General features: G+C 41.9%; 1 protein-coding gene across 2 annotated transcripts; it reads left to right on the plus strand.

Moving 5' to 3' along the window:
* The first annotated feature begins 20 nt into the window (after positions 1–20).
* dtd1 (D-aminoacyl-tRNA deacylase 1) lies at positions 21–18,989 on the plus strand. Of its 2 annotated transcripts, none has more exons than XM_069676893.1 (6): positions 21–204; positions 597–687; positions 1,907–2,142; positions 3,102–3,199; positions 11,828–11,992; positions 16,660–18,989. In XM_069676893.1, exons 1-5 carry the CDS (start codon positions 162–164, stop codon positions 11,981–11,983), a joined length of 624 nt encoding a protein of 207 aa, XP_069532994.1. In that variant the 5' UTR covers positions 21–161; the 3' UTR covers positions 11,984–11,992; positions 16,660–18,989. The 2 variants fall into 2 exon arrangements, with proteins under 2 accessions (XP_069532994.1, XP_069532995.1); XM_069676894.1 differs by having other exon boundaries at positions 11,828–11,983.
* The last annotated feature ends 552 nt before the right edge of the window (positions 18,990–19,541 follow it).

A 19,541-nucleotide genomic window follows, 5' to 3' on the forward strand; every position in this document is an offset into this window, starting at 1 on the left:
AGGGGGCGGTTGTGCAGTGAAAGCTAGTTTGCCAGCCGCTAATTAAATTAAAAGATGAAGAATAGATGCGCTGCGTGTTTCAGCCGCGAGAGGGCGACAACATCCCGTCATCGCCGCGAGTCGGAAGTTGAGAGAGCGTGCTCCCTAACACAACCAAAACAATGAAAGCTATCATTCAGAGGGTCACCAAGGCGAGCGTGACAGGTAAGCGGCTGTTTGTACTGAGCAAAGCTTTTTTCCTTTGACGTCGCTAAACCGACGCTAACGGCTATCTTTCATTCATTAGCGTCGCTGCCCACCATACATTTAAGCTAACCTAGCTGGTGTAGCATTAGCACTCCTAGGCGTGTCTCTGACTGGAGTCCAAACAGAGCTCTTCTTGTTGTTTGTTTCAGCTCGGAGGAAACTAGCTGAGGTTATTTCACAGCGCAGATGATTAATGTGTCCTCTGGATGTCTGTGGTGCTGACAGCTGAGTGGCAGCCCGGACTGCCGGCTGAGTGATGTCATTCAGTCTGTCACCTGTCAGTCTTGGCTGCTTGTCACTTAATGGCCACAGAAACCAGTTCACTCACTTTTCATTTGTTTTTTCTGCAGTGGGAGAAGAACAAGTGAGCTCAATAGGACGGGGACTGTGTGTGCTGCTGGGTATATCAGTGGAGGACACCCAGAGGGATGCTGACTACATGTGAGTGTGTGTGGTGTGTGGGATGGGGGGGGGATTTGAAGTCACCCTTTAAACATGTGTGTCAGAATTAGTTCATGTTACGTGCAGAACCACTCTGGCGAGTTTTGAATAAATAACTAATAAATTCTAAACACTTTTCAACAATGTGCTTTATTGTTTCCTGTGACAAGTTGTCAGTACAGAAAAGCTAAAAATAGCCTCCCCATTTTATAGTTTGTCCACTGGAGAGCACTGGCAAGTTTATTTTTAACTTCCATTTAAGGTATTTTTAGACTTGGACCTATTTAAAGGTCTAAATTACTATCAGGTACATAACATTTTGGAATTGCTCCAGAAGAGTGTCTAATAACATCACATAAATGATCCCTACCGAGTTAAACTCTTTAAAAGACAAAGATGAATTTTTTTCAAAGCCACCAGACTCCAATGACAAACGCAGTTATTTCTGCCTTGACACATATATTGTTTTGCATCCTAATTAACCATTACAAACATCAAAGTAACACAAGACTTAAAACAAACTTAGCAATAGTAGACAAGAAACCCCGTGGTTCTGTTAGGTAAAATGATGGTTTTTGTCTGTGGAGTCTGGTAGCTTTGACAGGGACCACTGTGAAAGCTGTTTTTTTTTGTTTCAAGAAAGCATATTAACTTTACAGAAAGGTCTATCTCTGTATGAATCCTCTCCATAATGTTTTTTAGCCACTTTTTAACAACTCGAGCCTGTCACAGGAAAAAACAAGCACTTTTATAGAATGTACCTTGATCAGGTGCCTTTTAGTGTCAGCCATAACAACCCACTTCGCAGCTGCCAGCTGAAGCAATTTACTGAAACAATTCCCAGACTTTTTATACTTATGTCATTTAGACTAAAAACTAAAACTAACGAACAGAAGCAAAGTTGCATCGCCACAAGACAATGTTATAATTCTCTCCAACTAGTTTGATCCTTATTGTGATGGATAACAACTCAGCCAAGTTCTGAGTTGATTTTCATGTCCTGTCATGAATAGCATTCATTGCCTACCTGAGTGAAGGAAATCAGTTAATAAACTTGTGGTATGCTCAGAAAATGTTCAGCATTATTGGCTAAAAGCACACGAAAGTCCAGTGTGGTCCCTTTTGATACAGGGCTGTATGTTCTCTGCCAATATATAGACCAGAGTGATTGTCACTTTTTGTGCTTTGTGATGTTGATTTTTTTCTTGTGTGTTTTCAGAGTACGAAAGATCCTGAACCTGCGGCTGTTTGAAGATGAGAACGGGCGAGCATGGACCAAAAGTGTCATGGACCTGGACTTTGAGGTGCTGTGTGTGAGCCAGTTCACACTGCAGTGTATACTGAAAGGCAACAAGCCAGACTTCCACTCAGCCATGCCTGCAGAGTTGGCACAGCCCTTCTACAACAGCATCCTGGAGAACATGAGGAGTTCCTACAAGCCAGAGCTCATTAAGGGTGGGTGAACCAATGACTTGGCCATCTTTACAGCCCACCTTTTAAGCCCTGCAGCGGCGTGTTGTTGCTGCTGTTGGGCAGCCAACTCTGCTTCGACTTACAAAATTCTGAGTCAGTTACAGTCCTACTATTGTCACATTTTGTCAAATCAGTTGATACATGTTCCCAGTGATTCTTAAACATTTTTAATGTCAGCCAAGGTTAGATATGAGTACCTGAAAGGCATTGTTTATTTCTGACAATATGATTGATTTAGTTGAACAATAAAAATAATTTAAAGGGTCATTGTGAAAAGTGCAGTGGTCAAAACGAGAGGCCAGCAGAGTCCCGGGAGATTTGTGGACAACATTGTTAAAAAACGCTGGTTTCTTCACAGCTACTTATTTCTTAGCTCATTAAAAACAAAAGTGTTGAGGGTCACCGTTATCACCCCCTATGTAACTGCCTGTATTCATCCCAGTGTAAGGTTATGACTCTAAGGGGGGTGGTAGATAGGGATTATTGGTGCTGTGACACCATGGCGGTGACGGTGGCAGTGAATCAGGTCAGCCCACCGGGGAGCAGGTGCGGAGAACACCTTGTCCCAGCAAGGGAGGCATAAGGCTTCCTAATTAGTCCCCCCCTCCAGAGAGGAAATATGATGACGCAGCTCTTTTCCAACGCGGCCCACGGCTTCATTGTGCAGATGGTGTCATTAATCTCGCGGACCCAGTGGAAGAAAGGAGAACATTTAAGTTGAAACTTCCTGTCCTCCTACAGCCACTTTGTCTTTTGTCCCCAATGTCTCAAGGTTGCATGTTATCCTACATCCTAATGAACCATTGATCGCCGATGCCAAATAAAATACACTTGTGTTTCAAGCCAATTAAGATGTCAAACTTTAGTCTTAAATTTTTATGTACATTTCTCTCTCTTTATGGCTTATAAAATATCTCTGTTTTTGTCTTTCATCTTTCTAGACGGGAAGTTTGGTGCCTACATGCAGGTCCACATTCAAAACGACGGACCTGTTACCGTCGAACTGTCGTCACCTACTGGTCCCACTGATCCCAAACAGGTATGTTATTCCTCATGAAGGTTTGATGAAGTTTTTTTGTTAAAGTCTCAATTCGATGTCCTACTACTCGCGAATACAGAAGTATCTAGCAAGTACCAAGTTATATACATTGTGAAGTCAATATGTAAAATGCATTGGTTCTCATCTTACTCTGCCACTGTAAACAAAAACATCTGCAGCTCTTTACCCAGCTTGATTTCATGTAGAAAGTGTTTCTCTACTTTTCAGGGAGTGATTGTATTTCTCCTTTGTAACCACTAGGTGGGGATGTTTACTCTGTTGTCCTTCTTGCTCCTCTTGTTACATGTACAACGCAGCTTTTTAAATGTCTTATAATTTGAGTTAGAAACATGGATTTTCCACTAACACTCACTACATCTGGATATTGTTATGTAGGTGTAAAACAGGCATCACATTTTGAGTTCAAACAATAGTAGAGTTTTTATATAGAAAAACTATAAGAAACCTAAAATATGAAAATCCCCTTTCCCACTGGTAAAAAAAAACGCTAACACACGGCTTTTTTGCTTAGTGGGAAAGGTTACAATCAGCATTCAGACCAGGGTCAAATGACTCTGCAGTAGACCCGGGTAATCATCGCCTTGGCTCGGATCGGCATTGATGGGAACACAAAACCTGTGTCAACATGCTAATCTCCTATCCCTTTCGTGCGCAATGCTGTGCTCCATCGGTAACTTCTGCGACTCCCTTTCATCTCAGCTGCCGTCTCCGTCCAAGAAGCGCTTGAACATCGTTCAAAATTTGTCGGCGCCGAGTTTGATAAACAGACTGAATGAGTAATAGATTCAATAAAGACCTAACCACTGTAACATCCTCACTGTTTACTAACCCTGTTTCTGGCACATTTGTGACGTCAGACGGTGACGCAGCAGAAAAGAGACCAAAAACAGTATACTACGCTGGCAATGGGAAAAGAGACAATCGGCATTTATTAGCGAGTCTTCCCAGGTCTGAGAAACCTGCGTCAACACCCTAATTTTGGAGGGAAACAGGTATAAAATGATTCTAATAAAAAATTCTTTAAATTGGTTGTTAACTTAAAGCTGCTGTGAGGAACTTTTGGTTTGTGTTGATTATGGCGCCCGCTGTGGACAAAGCCGTACCTCTTATCTCTTTGCTGATTTGTCCTTTACATGCTCAAGTGGTGGTTTTTAACAAATGATCTTGTCCTGCTTTCTTTAACAGTCTTATGTATAACTCACTTTAAAGTTTTGCCCTGGAAAATGTAAACAAAGACGGCGTGCAGTTATCAATCTTGTCACTAATGGTCTGGTTAGGTCGTATAGAACAATCAGAATTAATTTCAGTCTGTTTCATAACCAGTGAAAAACTCCAAATAGTAGCTTTAAGTGCGTTTTACATTTGAAAAACAAATCTGATATATAACATATATACATATCCTGTATCCTTAATTAAAAACATCCAAAATGAGAATCAAAAATATAAAAAAGCAGCTCATAAAACAATTATAAGAGCTATGGTTAACACTTCATGATGTACTGGGAATGCGTGTATTATGAATGTTACAGGTGCGATAATTTGTCTTTTAATAGCAATGAAACACAAGACTGTTTGTAGTGACATGTGTTTCTCATACTAACAAAGTCACATAGAATTATCTAACTCTTTTTCTAACCGACAAATTCTTTTCGGCATATATTGTACATCAGTACGGATGAATCTGTAATGATGTAATTGATGAGTTCTCATTTCTGACATGTCTTTCAAACTCGGGCTGCATAAGATGTGAAATGATTGGAAAGTTTGATTGGAGGGTGATTGGGTGGAGCGTGTTCTCGTGTAAACTCAAGTAGTCTTTGCTTGTATTTATTTAGTTCTCAGTACTGTAGAAATAATCCCTTTAGCAGGGGCAAACACTGCCCCTCACTGTATTGACCAACAAGATCAAGCATTGAGTCTAAACTACGACTAAATAAAAACTGGATAAAAACATTCAGACACAAAAATAACTTAGACAGTGAAAACCAAGCCCTTGCCAAAATCGACGTCTGCCATTGCTCCTCTTCCATAACCTTGTGCAGTGGGTCTGATTCACTGGGTTGTCACTCAGTCAGCCCCATGGCGAAGCTGAAAGCCCGCAATTTGGCTCAGTCCGCTGTACGTCTGTGTGTGTGGGTGACGGGGTGTTACGTGTAGGCATAAGATGATTGGCAGCAGGGGCCCACATGCGCAGGCTTTGGGGAGCTCGCTGTTGCCACTTCCCGTTCACTCTCTGCAGTACCTGTCCCTGTGGGAGCCGACCGGGCCTGCTCTGTGCTCGTGCTCAGTTTAATATGTGTGATGCCTCAGGGTCAAACCAAAACTCCTCCTTTTTTACTGGCTTCTTTTTCTGAGATCAGAAAGGGTTCATATCCAAGCATTTGCACTACATACTTAAAGACGGGTCTGACTGCTAGACTTCTTTACATGGTCTGTTCTTTTGGGGGAAAGGATATCTGTAGTGCAAAAATGTATAATTGATTATTAGATGACTCAATCACCATCCGAGGGTTCTGATTGTTATATGACAAGAAAACACTCTTTTAAAGTTGCTCGATGACTACTTTATTGGCAACCGCCATGTCCACCACGAACACCTCCCACAGGACAAAATAACTTCCGCTGAGACTTCAAAATAAAAGCTTCCGTTTTGTACTCTTGCATATCTGGTAACATTTATTTAGTAGTAGTTTTTTTTTTTTTAGTTAGTAAATGTTGGAACAACAGAATACATGGCAAACAGTATAATAAATACTGTGACTTATCACTGATGATGGGTTGGACTGACCATCAGAACCTCAGAACTAGGGTTGCACGATTATGGCCAAAATAATAATCCCGGTTATTTTGATCAATATTGAGATCACGATTATTAATCATGATTACTACAGCAAGTAGTCGTCGTACAGCAAGCAGGCTCATGTACAGATTTTGCCTTAAACTTAAAATTGTGGGAGTTGGGTGGATATGGTGTGGGGCTGTGCAGTGTGGCTGTTATGGATGTCTGACTTGACGCTGGACAAGTTAGTTGTGTTGCTGTGCAGCCAGACACAGGTTAATGCACTCTTTGCATATCATTTTTTCTTGCTTAAAGTGATAATCTTGAAGATTTTCATTTAAATAAATGAATGAGATGAGGTAACACAATGGTGATTGAGCCTTTGGCCCACTGATGAAAGCCTTTGCATTTGCAGTATATAGTATTATTATGGACTGGGTGTCTGTGGCGACATTTGCGGAAAAAATCACAAGCGGCGCCCAGTTAGTGACGGCGTTTTCCATCACCCAACAGTGGTTGGTCTGCCAGAGAGGGTAAGCGGAGCTAAGCGGCTGCTTTCCGGTTTCTGTAAATGTTATGAGTAAACAGTAATCTACTATGGCTGAACAAACAAAGAAAAGATCGATGACTACAGATACTTAAAAAATAAGTGAAAATCCAAAGAAGATGAAGGCAAACAGTCTAAAAAGGAAAGCGACTGTCAGCGAGGAAAGTCGGTAGTTAAATTGGGAAGTGTAGGGGGCATTAGGGGGCGCCCAAGAGAATAAAACTGAAATCTTCGAGATTGTCAGTTGAACATCACTTGCCCTAAACCCTAAATACCTCCAAACACCCTATGACAAGCTGTTTCAGGGGACCAACTCTTCGTCTTCTGTTCCAGACATTTGACTTTGTTTCTCCTGACCCTCTCTGTTGTTTACTCTTCCACTCTTAACTGCCGCTGCAAGGTAGGCGCTCATCACACATCATACCAGCTCCCCCAAAAGTGAAGCCCAAACCTCTCCACCCCCCCCCTAGGGGAGTGGCTTATAGTTTAGAGAGCGCTTGATTTGACATGCAGCTGAGTTTTTTAAGGGCAGAGCACGCGTTTTAAACATCAATATCGCCATCAATCATGTTTGTTTAATTGTGGGAATCCAAAATCGTGATTAATATTCGATTTACTGTGCAGCCCAACTCAGAACTTTTTGGTATTGACCAAAATAACCAAAAGGTTGAAGGAGTGTCAGTAACTGAAAGTTTGCCTTGATTTTACGTCAGATTTTGTTGACTTGTTTCCATTGATTTGATTTGATTCAAGCAAACTTTACCAGAATGATACAGTTTCTGGGGTTAAGTTCTCGTATAGCTCTGTGTACCGCATCAATATTTAAAAAGTTTTGCTTTTTGCTAAATGTAAAATAGTTTTTAGTATTTTTCCAATTAATCTGACAACATTTTGGATCATCACTAGCGTTGACACACTATTTCTTTAAACACAGAAACCTGGCAGACGAAAGTAAGTCAAAGGACATTTAACTAACTAATCTAATTTACAATGTGTTATTAGGTTGAAACCCTTAGTTGCTTTCCATGTAGAATGACCCTGATTAGTTTTGAGCCATAAAACACAACAAATCTTCGATGTTGCGTCGATGTTGTTTCCATGTTAAGACTTACAGCTGACACGACATAAGCACCTCTGTAAGGCCAAGACTCTGAGCTAAAAGCTAACATCACCAATGGCACTGCTAAAAAGTATTACCACACCCAGCCCCAGAGACAATGAAGGCCTGAGGTATGTTTTCAAGTTCTTTGTCATCCGCCACTCGAACTTCTTGTGAACTGTTTTTTTAAACTTTATTTTCACGTAATTTGTGATCACCCCCCCACCCCCACCACCACACACATACACACTTTATCCCTCACACCAGTTTGAGGGAGACACATTCTATGGTGTAATGTCCCTCCTTTAAAAGATTGTGCTGAACCCTCTCTGTCTGATGTAGGCCTGTTCAAATATTTTGATATACAAAAACATCCCCCCTCCGAGCCACAGTAACACAGTCATTCTAGGGGAGACACTGATGGAGGCCAAATGCTAATTCACTGTTTGGCAGAGGCTCGCAACCAGAATGCAGCGAATCTAGTTATTTAAGTTTTACGTTTAAGCTTTTATGAATCAAACGGTTAATTTGTTAATTGAAAATAAAAGATTGATTGTTCTCTTCAGACAGTTGGGATCGGCTCCAGGCCCTCTGCGGCCTTTAGCAGGATAAGCAGCATAGATAACTGACGGATGAAGGGATGTAGTAGTAAATTTTGTGTATTTAAGCAAATATGTGTGTGTGTGTTTATAGATGTTCTGTGTGGTTTTTTTTCTAAATGTACCACCTTTTGTGTATTGCTGTTTATTAAATTGCTGAACACATAATGGACATAAAACCTTGAATATAAACACTTCTTAGCCTCTCAATAACAGAAACACACCTCTCTAAGCCTCTTATTGCAGCCATGTGAAATAACTTCATACATCCGTCTTCAGGAGTTGATTCTGCTCACTTCCCTGGAACCTGTCCAACGTCCTTATGCTTTGGCTGGGGGCCGGCATTGGCTGCTCTCCCCTTGGTGGGTTTGGCTCGCTAGCCCAAAGGGAGGGATATTAAGCGTCCCTCAGAATTTTAATCTTGTCTGTTTGGGATGTTTTGCTCTGGAGGCCGAGGAGCCGAGGCCAAGGCTGGACATGAGGGATAAAAGGCCGGCCAATGGGCTAAGCTTGGCACAGCAGAGAGATGAAGCAACAGCCAACAGACACTGTCCCTTTCTTTCCATGAATCAGGGATTTAGTCCACTGCAGGGTCAAGCGGCCAGCGAACAATGGTATTATCCAGAGCAAAGAAAATCATCCTGTGGGCATGTTTTCTTAGGAGTCGATGGCAGAGGGGTCCTGAGTTTCTCTGTTTGTTCACCTGACTGTTTGTGCTTGTTGTTTTGGGCTCCAGGCTGCAACCCAACAAACACAGACATTATGTAATGTTTGATCATGTTAGGTCCACTTTATCATGTTGGGATTCAGGGTTTTGAAACTGAACGTAGCATTAGAGTTTAAAATGTTGATGCTTGATGGCAAAACAAAGAATGTATATTCACAGTTTTAAGTTTAAACTCAGGTGTTTAATGTTTCTCTGGTTCTTATGTCTTCAGTGTTATATCCTCAACAAGGCCAGTTCGCCCGGTTTGATACAACAGCATGTAAATGGGTTCAAATGGGAATAACGCAGCATTTTTTGTGCTCTTTGAATAATGTAATGTCTTACGCAATGCTTGGGATTTTTAAGATGACATTTTGTTCATAAATATTTACTCAGCAGCCATAAAAGTTTTAGCATCTGTGTTTACAGGCCTCCTTCAGATGATGGGTAGCATACCTACTTTATCATTACTGTTGTGGTATTTTATGGGCCGTGAAGTGAAGGAGACGGAGACGGAGAAGGAGCAGGTTTGATTGGAGTACTGACCAGCGAGTTGTTTTGAGTGGCACTGAGAAGAGCTATTTTGGAGTGTGAGAGGCAGTGTATGCAGTCGCAACAATAGACTCATTGAAGTGATCATATGACAGCCCAGAATAGCTCCGAATGAGGAGAGAATAGAAGTGATCGTGTATCCACAAAGATCGTTTTGATGTGGGGTGCTGGTCTGTGGCGCTGAAGTGTTTCTTCTTTGTTTATTAATACGTAACGTCATGCATGTTGGGATGTTAACACTGAACATACTGCAGAGGTTGTTGTCTGCTCGTCATGATTCAGCATGTTCATAGTGTGCACCTCAGCGCACATAGCTGTTGTGCCGATGTTTAATATATTTGACAAGTAAACTTCTCTTAAAGGAAGAACAGAGACTTGCACACTAAAGATGTCACACCCTTGGTATTTTATATTTGATTTTTATATTTGATATTTAAAGCCCCCTTGAAGTTGCTTTCAAGTCATAAATATTTTTCAAAAATATGAAATATTCATTACAAAGTTAACAATTAAAATTAAAGTTTGGATGAAGATTTTCTTTGACATTAATTATTTAGCGTTTAACTTTAAAAAACTCTTTAATTTTAATTCAGCAGGATGATGCTGGTGTGGTGCATACATACATTTGTGACATCACCTTTTACCAACTGTGTCAGACCCACGACAGACCATTAGCCTTTTTAATAGAGATATCCACATATAACACTTTAACAAGGTTTTTCATTGTATTGGCTTTTTGCATATTGCTGCACCAGCCTGTGATTTGGGAGGAAGAACTAATGTTAAAATGATGATCTCGAAGATTTTCATATAAATAAATGTCTGTTAAGTCTCTATCTATCGCTGAATGAGGTAACACAATGGTGATTGAGGCTATGGCCCACTGATGAAAGCCTTTGCATTTGCAGTATTACAGACTGGGTGTCTGGTGTGACTTTCGCAGAAAAAAATCAAGTAGTGTCCAGTTAGTGACGCGTTGTCCATCACCCAGCAACGGTTGGTCTGCCAGAGAAGGTAGGCGGAGCTAAGCGGCTGCTTTTCCGGTCTCTGCAAGTGTTGCGACGGAACATTTATCTACTCTGGCTGAACAAACAAAGAAAAGATGGATGACTACAGATACAACTTCAAAAATAAGTGAAAATCCAAAGGCAAAGAAACAATTTTGACGCTTAGATGAAGGCAAACGGTCTAAAAGGAACGCAACCGTCAGCAAGGAAAATCAAGAGTTACAACCGGAGCCAGCCGTGGACGTCACACATGCAACACTGTCTGGATATCTGGGAAGTGTGCCCCAGCAATTACCATTCATCCAATCCAATCGCCAATCATCCACTTTTAACGTTAGATCGGTAGCTTTTATTCAGCTTAAAGGTAATAGGTAGGATGCTCCTAGAAAAATAAAATATAGACTTTTACAAATATAATATAATACAAATCGTCACTTTTGGGTCTCTATACATGGAGTGTTGCATCTATTCTGTTGTTTTGCTTTGCACGGGACGTTCAGGAGGGGCGCTGTTGTGGCTCTCTGAGCCAATCACAGCGTATGGGTGAGTGTGGGAGTGGTTTGAATTAGCATCTGGGCGCCATTCAGACTTGTGAACAGAGCGATGCAGAGTTAGCCTTCTTTTCGCAAAGGTAACCAGCAGCTAGCATGCTAGCGCAAAGGTAACCGTGATGCTGTTGGTGTTAGCTCGGCGGGGTAGGCGTGTTCTCGCATGAGAGAGTGAGAGGGAGCTTCTGGTTACGAAGAGCCCAGGAGGAGGGACCCAGTCTGAATGTGCCATTGACAAAATACAAGGAAAATCCTACTTATTATACCTTTAAGTAAATGTGTGTTGTCTGAATTGGGAAATGGCCATCAAACCTTTGACTATACCATTCTCCTACTGTCTTTCTGTTATAACAATTTGTCTTTTTAAAGAAGCCATAAAGACAAATGAGGTGTGAGTTGCATATCTGAGGTATAACATCAGTAGTAAATGTCAGCTTGTTGCTCTATTTAGGCTCTCTATATGGCAAAGATCAAACTCACAGCTGGATGCATCAAGTTCAGACATGTTTTCATGTTTTCAGGCATGTGCTGAAATAAAAAGGACACATGAGTTGAATGTAAACTAGAGCAGTCACGTGTATGAATTTAACTCATTTTCCTCTCTGGAGACACCTAAATGGGAAATTTAAAGCTGAATCCAAGCTGTTCTATTATTTATTCATGACCTACAGAGAAATGTTTTTGTCATTGCCTTTTACATGATTGTACATGCTAGGCGCACATGACCTGAACTTTGAGATAAAGATTTCCTGTTCCTTGTGTTTCCTCAGCTGTCAAAGCAGGAGAAGCAGCAGCAGAGGAAAGAGAAGACGCGCTCTAAGGGTCCCTCAGAGTCGAGCAGGGAGAAGGGCGCCCAACGTTCCCGACAAGACCACAACGCCAGTAGTGGAGCTGAGGGCGACGTGTCGTCAGAGAGGGAGCCCTAGGTCAGCACGGTGAGGGAGCTTTGTAACACACCAGGTCTCTGCAGGTCCTTAAAACATTACGTCTTTTATTTTGTTAAGAGTCTTACTGTCTCTGTAGGGATTCTTTCTGTAAATTGTCCAACACTTAAAAGCCTTCTGAGCCTGTCAGTGGCGGAAACAAGCTTTAAGTAGACATAATAAGACCGTGTTTATTTGCTTCCTAAGATAGGGTTGCACCCGTTGTAGCCTGTTTTGCTGCTGCTGGCTGAAGCGATCTACTCAAGCATTTTTAAACTTTTTTGCACCCGTGAATCATTAAAGAACAATTAGTTATTAAAACCAATTAAAAGCCAATGTTTTAAAAATATCCTAATTGGTACAGGACATCCAGTTGCTCCGGTAAACTGCTTCAACCAACCTTCTGTAATTGCATCGTAAACCGTGCTTGCAAATTTGCCAGATCAAAGCATGTCCATCAAAAGTGCTTGTTTATGACAGGCTCATATTACTATTGTAAGGGTCCAACAACATTACAAGAAGGATCCTTCTTTTTTCACCACAAACAGCCTTTAGATCACTCTCTGAAAAGCCAACAGATTCCTTTTAAAACAGTAATTATACCATGAAGAACACAGGAGTTGCTGGTCTCCCGCTGCCTCGATTGGCATGTTTTTTGTTTCTCATCCAACACAATATTTGTGTAACATACAACAACACGAAATAGCAAACAAAAACAAACCTTACTAATCGAGGCTTTGATAGACAAGCAATGCGAGGTAAAGTTACTGTTCTTGTCTGGAGCCTGGTGGCTTTGAAGAAAGCCACATTTCAGCTGACTCTCTTTTTCAAATCTTCTTCTTCGGCTCTATCTCTGCAGGGATCCAAATTGTGCCGTTGTCAGTCACTTAGTATAACAATCTTAGCTTCCTGCTGCCAGCTAAAGAAATCTACTGGATTTATATGTTGAAATATCCCAATACAGTAAGGGATACAATTTCTATTACAGAGGAAACTGTCAAAATGCCTTTTAACTCATGAAAATAATCATATCTCAAAAACTTAGGCCCCGTGTCCACATAGCATCTGTTTCTGGCAGAAAAGCGCTGGCAGGGGATGAAGTGGTGAGAGAAAAAACGCTGCACACAGGGTTTGTTTCTATGATAAAAATAAGGTTAAGTTACTACACAAGCTTACAACGCGTAGGGCGATAAAAGCAGAACACTTACCAGCAGCATTTACTGTCCAGCCGATCTGCTCCCCCAAATGGGTTTTTCGGTCTCTATTGCGATACTGTGTGTTAGTCATATGTACAGCTCCGGGTGCACAGAAACAAAACAAGTTGCTCCTCCACGTTTGGTGGTAACCAGGGTGACGACTGGCGCCCCAATCTCTGCTTGATTGCATGAAGCGGCGGCGGTACGACACCAGCGCCTTTCTGAAACGTTCCGAGATTTTCAACTCGAAGCACTCGGGAGTGGCTGCGCAAAAAACGAGTGCTCTGAAGAAAGACGCTGGGTGCAGCACTTTTTCTCTAGGCGCCCGCATACGCTCTGTCCTCATTGGGAACAATTCAAAAAAGACACTGGCACTCAGGTAAAGGCGCTATATGGACACGGGGCCTTAAGAAATATGTGCTTTGGATCAATATTTTGGGTAAATAAAGATGTCATGTATGTTTTATGTGTTTCTTTGTTTGCTTCTTCCATCTGATATTATGACCATTAACTTACACAACCTTTTTAAGTTATGTTTACTGATTTTAGGTAAAATAAAAATAAAAATACAAACACAGGCACTTGCAAATCATCGCTATGGCAGAGTTGTAACAATAACAGGAACTTGATTGATCCTCAAAGGGAAATTCATTGAAGAAGCTACCACACTTTGCTGCTACCAGTTGAAGCGCATGTTCTAGAAATCAATTGTAAGTGTAAAAATTGTAAGTGTTAAAGACAGTTTGACTCTGAAATGTGCAGAAACCCTGAGAGACCAAACACCTGAGAAAGAAACAATTTTCTGAAAATGTACAGCTGTGCCTTTTTGCAAGAGATTGCCCTGGACTTCTTTTTGTATTTTGCATTGTCAACATATTCAGCTGCACACAAAATAGTTCTCTCCCATTTATTATATTAGAGTGTTTTGTCAAGTGCAGTATGGCAGCTTTAAATGTGAGCAGTAGCGTTGACATTCGCCTCGGCATCTCTGTTTTCTCCTCCTCCTGTCTGTGCCTGCTCTGTTTGTTGTTGTTGACACTGCGGTGAAGCTCGGCAACGCTCATGAGAGACAGACCTGTTTGTTTCTCATTTTGTGGTTCATATTGCAGAGATGAGGTTGGGCCGGAGAGAGGAGAGGTCGGGGTGGCTCTTATTTGCCTTCAGTATTTGTTTACCAGTGCAAAAACAGAGGAGTTGTGGGAGAATAGAGATGGGGAGGCATTGAGTCAGCTCCCTGCGTGTCCCTTCTGCTCTCCCTGCTGAGGCTGCTGGCTCCTGTGGCACCGCTCCTCTCCCTGTGTGAACTCAGAGGCAGGCACGCACATTAAAGGATAGAACGTCAAACCAGCACTGAAACAACACTTTAACATAACAGCGTAAAAGACGACGACATAAAAGCGTGTCCTCATCCCGTGTTATCATCTAAAATTGATCCGGATGTTGGGATTATTTTTTTCTTGTTTGGTACAGTTTTGTCTGTTCCACACACACACACACACACACACACACACGCACACACACTGGACCTCGTAAGCCTGTAGTCCCATCTCCGATTCTTCTACAGCAGGGGGCCCTGCGCTGTAATCCTGAGATGCATGTTGGGTAAATACGTGCCCCAAGACATGGAGGCTTCAGCACCTCGTTACATAAGGCCTTTTTGTCTGACAGAGAGCCAGAGCGAGGGAGATGGGAGGAAGAGGGGGAAATGAGAAAGAAGAAATTGCAAAAAAAAGATTCTGAGAAGTCAACATAGTTATTTCATCTGTGTGTGTGTGCAGCAGGGGAGAGCACATGCAGCACTTCATGTGATGGGGGGGAGAGGGAAATTTGGATTTAAGAAAGATGTCAGACAAGGGGCCTGCTCGCTGCATATTTTAAAGAGGGAATGGGTGTTCCCGAGGTGAGCTTCTGCATGACTTAAACATGAGCAGTTTGTGCTTTCCTCAGAATGAGTCAGTTGTGACAGTCCTCTATTATCTTCTCTGGCCTTCCTTCCTTCCCGTCCATGTTCTGCCTGTGATATCAACAAAGAAGCTTCCTGCTTTTAATCAGTCATCAGCAATTTTAAGCCCAAATTGTCAATTGCTGTTTTTGTTAATCAAGTATTTAAGGCCTGTCGGAGAGCTGATTCAACTTTCATTTTAAATTTTTTATAGGCTGCTCTCACAATGTGCTGCCTTTTTTATATTTAATCAAGCCTACAGTCACATTCTAGTTTGGGCAGATCTGCTGACTCACCAATATAATGCTCATTTTAATTACCCCCTTGATAAATATTTATCATTTTGTTTTTCCTCTTCTTCGCTAAAATAGTCCCGTATCCGCCTGTAAAGGCGTTAAAATTAAAAAACGGCATCAGCCCTAGTTACATATTTCTACGGAAAAGATGATACCTTAATCACACACTCTGATGCAGCAGGTTGTATGCACCTTTAAATAATGTTACTACAATATTTGACCTGTTTTTTTTTTTTTTTTTTAGTAAATGTGAATATTTTGAAAAGTATAACATTTTATGTCTATGTTGATCCTGCTGCAGGAGAGACTGAATCGTCTCTGCATCAGTTGTATAAAAAAAATGTGCATACTTCTGCATCTGCAACTGGACAAAATGAAAATATCAACATACTGGATCCAGTAGGAGGAGGGTTTCCAGTTTGGGGGGCCTCAGAATTCCATCCCTGCTTTTTGCAGATGATGTGAGATAGGGTAAGGGGCTCAAACTTCTTGAGCGAGCTCGGTGTAGAGCCGCTACTTCTTTCCATCGAAAGGAAGCACTTGAGGTGGTTCGGGCATCTGATTAGGATGCCTCCTAGGGGCCTCTCGGAGGTTTTCCGGGTTCGTCCAACGGGGAGGAGACCCCGGGGCAGACCCAGAGCTCACTGGAGTGATTATATATCACACCTGGCCTGGGAATGCCTCGGGGTCCCCCAGGAGGAGCTGGAAAACGTTGCTGGGGAGAGGGACGTCTGGGTTAACTTGCTTAGCCCACGGCGACCCGGCCATGGAAAAGCGGGAGAAAATCAATGGATGGATCTACTGGATAAAGGCACACTTTCCTCAAAGCGGCACTAATCAGTATTGTCAGTAATAAGCAACATGACTGTGTGTAATGTGTAACTTGTCCCAGGAAGCGGTTAGCCCACAGACAATTATCACCAATCATGTACAGTTCACCACAGCCATGTGGACTGTTTTGCATCTTTCAGCTCATTGTTTTGGGTTTCCCACCCACATTTCCACCCAGAATTGTGCTGCTTCAGCTTTACTTGGTCTGCAGCTTTCAGTGTCTGATGTTAGCAAACGTATTGTCAATGTTGCTGTTTAACTGAATGAAGTTAAATTAAGTTACACTGAATGTGCCATTATCCTTTAGTTATTAATTTTTGCAACAATGACTGTTGATTAGAAAAAGATAAATAATTATGCTTTCCACTTAAAGCAAGAAACCAAAATCATTCTGTTCTGTTTTCTGTCTTGCAGATGTTATACCGGGGACATGACGGTGAACTAAGTTTCCTCAGGAAGGCCTTAATCCTCAGTGACTCTCACCTGATCGTGGACTGTCCTCCTTCCTTTGGAAATCATCAGGACTCTTTCTGCCTGTCAAAGAACATCGTACCCCTGCTGGTGTCCTTGGCTCCTCTCCTCCAGAATCAGATCAGTTTAACTACGAGACAGTGCCCACTTTTGTTAGGTTGATGAAGGGAACATGAGTGATATGGGGTGGAAAAGGTATCCACGGCACTACACTGTATGATTTTTCTCACTGTATTTCCATGTTTCTATCTCCATCTGTCTTTTTCTTTGAGATCTCACTCTGATGTTCACATTTAATCTCTGCGTAGAGACATGGCACTGACCCTGAAGCATAACTGAGCTGCAAGTCCTTGGCTTGCTGCAGTGATAATGTAACGACCTTGCCATATTTATTGCGCCATTGCCACCTCATGATTGGTATAATAACAAACACACACAAGTCTGTTTTAAAACGTTTTTGTATCTGTTTGATTGACTGTGTATATGGAGGTTCAGCTATAATTACTACAGAACACATCACTCCTGTTAATTCAATTCTCTGTACTCTCCTTTGAGAAAACTTAACTCAACAGGGATAAAACATATATCACAGAAAAGCCCTGTCATCTGTCACCTTTCCCTCCTTCATACATCAACTTGTGTTGCACATTAGTTTTCTAAATTAACTGACAAACATCTAATTTGAGAAAATTGCCCTGCAATTGTCAGTTAGCTATCGTAAAATCCAGAATATAAATTGCACCGGAATATAAGACACTGTTTTTAACTGTTTCCATGTCGAGTTTGCAATCCTGCTAGCTACCGGCGCTGTAGCTAGCGGTAGCTGGCAGCCTACGTTAACGATGATTTTTGTAAGGGTGGCGGCTGCAATGGTGATCATGACAGTGCATGTCCATGACGAAGCGTTGGCAACAATCAAGTTGCTCGCTTAAAACAGAGAGGAAAACCACTCTGCAGCGTACTGCAAATAGGAACTGTTGTAGCGGCTTGGACCTGGAAACAGTTTAATGCGGAGATGTGACGTCACCACTTGACAACCGACAACTTTAGCTAGAGTGTAGCGCCATCGTCTGGGTAAAATTCTGTAAGACAATAACATACCTCTTTCTGCATTATATACTGGTATATTGGACGCACCGGTATATAGGACGCAGCCCACTTTTTAGGTGAAAAATAAGTATAAAAAATGCGTTATATACTGAATTTTACGGTAATTAGCTAGTTAGCTGAACAGCTTATAAATGTGCCAGCAAATGTCAACATTAAATGGTTTAGATGTAAAATCCTGTCGCCCTATATCTTAAATTCTTGTGCTCTTTGTTGCTAACAAAAAGCTATCTCTTAAGCATAGACATTATACAAGAATTGGATGAAGCCAATGCAACATCACCTTTGAGTTTGTGGACTAGCATTTGGCATTTTGGCAGTTGCCATGTTGGTTGTTGTAGCCGGAATAGGCCATATTTTGAGGGAGAGGGTGGACATGCATTGCTACACCTACATCCTGATTTAAATGTCCACGCCCTAAAGCACACCCTACTTTGTCTTTTAGTTTCCTCTACATGGAAGCATAATTTACTAAATCAACATCATGCTGAATTGAAGAAGACATTAAACTGGTGATTGAGACTTTAAACTCAGTCGGAAAATCTTTTCCCGGAGTAATAAATTGGCTGACGAGGAGGCTCATTTTGTCATAGACTTACATACAACCAGACTTTATCTTTTTTTGCAACCAGTGGAGGCGCACCCTGTTGGCCATTAGGAAGAATGCAGGTTTAAGGTACTTCCACATTGGCTTCACTTCAACCGAGAGGCTAAGTGGTTATTTTACACAGGCATGTTGTTGATGTAAAAGCACAGCCATACATCTGTTTACGTCGTCTTGCTGTGTCTGCTGGTCTGCCTACTCACCTGTCAATGTTACACTCAAACCAACCCAGGTTGGACCATTAAAAAATAGATCACCAGTATGTCTCTTAAACGGTTTCCTGTTTTGATGCCCCACCAGACCACAGAGGAAATGACTGTTTGACCACAGGGAGGAGTGCCAAACTGCTTCCCTCAGCTGTAGTCGATTCTTACACCTAGTATAGAGTAGCTTCTGATTAGTGACTGTGAGTTAGTTTGTCTCAATTACAATGAGAGGAGCCAGCTGTGTTCACTGTCATTGAACACTGACACCAGTGGGCAGATTTGGGCCTCAAAAAAATCTATCTATTTCTAACTGTTTTTGATTCTGTCACTTGACGGATCTGAATGTAAATTTTGTTGCCATTTTATAAAAATGTCAATAGAAAAAGTGATTCTGTGAGTTTTTTTTTCACTGCTCTCTTCTGTTTGATGCAAAAAAGGGGATGATTGTCCTTATTTCTCCTTCCAGCATCCCCACCTGGACGTCTATACTGTCCCAACTTTAGCTCTTTAGCTTTTTTTTAGTTCAGCAAGCTATTTCTGGCCTAACATACCATGTCCCCCACCCTGTTTCTCTCCCCTAGCACTGCTGCTGAGCTAAGGTTTCTCCTTGTTTAGAGGGAGAGGAGCTGCTGTAGCCGGACTTGGGAGCTCTCGGGGAGGGAAGGCATGACCCAAATATGTCTGCTAGCCTAAGTGCTGCTTCAAATTGGGGTAGAACTGCAACTCTCCTCTGCAATGACTGCATTGTGATCCTGATGCCAGACAGGCTTTACAGTAAGAGAGGAGGGCTGTAGGGGCTGCCTCGGATTATTGATGTACTGTACCAAACAACTGAGAGGGCTGCAATTGATCACAGCTGTAAGAACGGGGAGTGTTGAGTAGGGCAGATGGAAAACGTTTGTCTATGT

The sequence above is a fragment of the Semicossyphus pulcher genome, unplaced genomic scaffold (assembly GCF_022749685.1).
Source record: "Semicossyphus pulcher isolate SPU_LCO1_2020_fin unplaced genomic scaffold, fSemPul1.0.p SCAF_27, whole genome shotgun sequence".
Classification (NCBI taxonomy): Eukaryota; Metazoa; Chordata; class Actinopteri; order Labriformes; family Labridae; genus Semicossyphus; species Semicossyphus pulcher.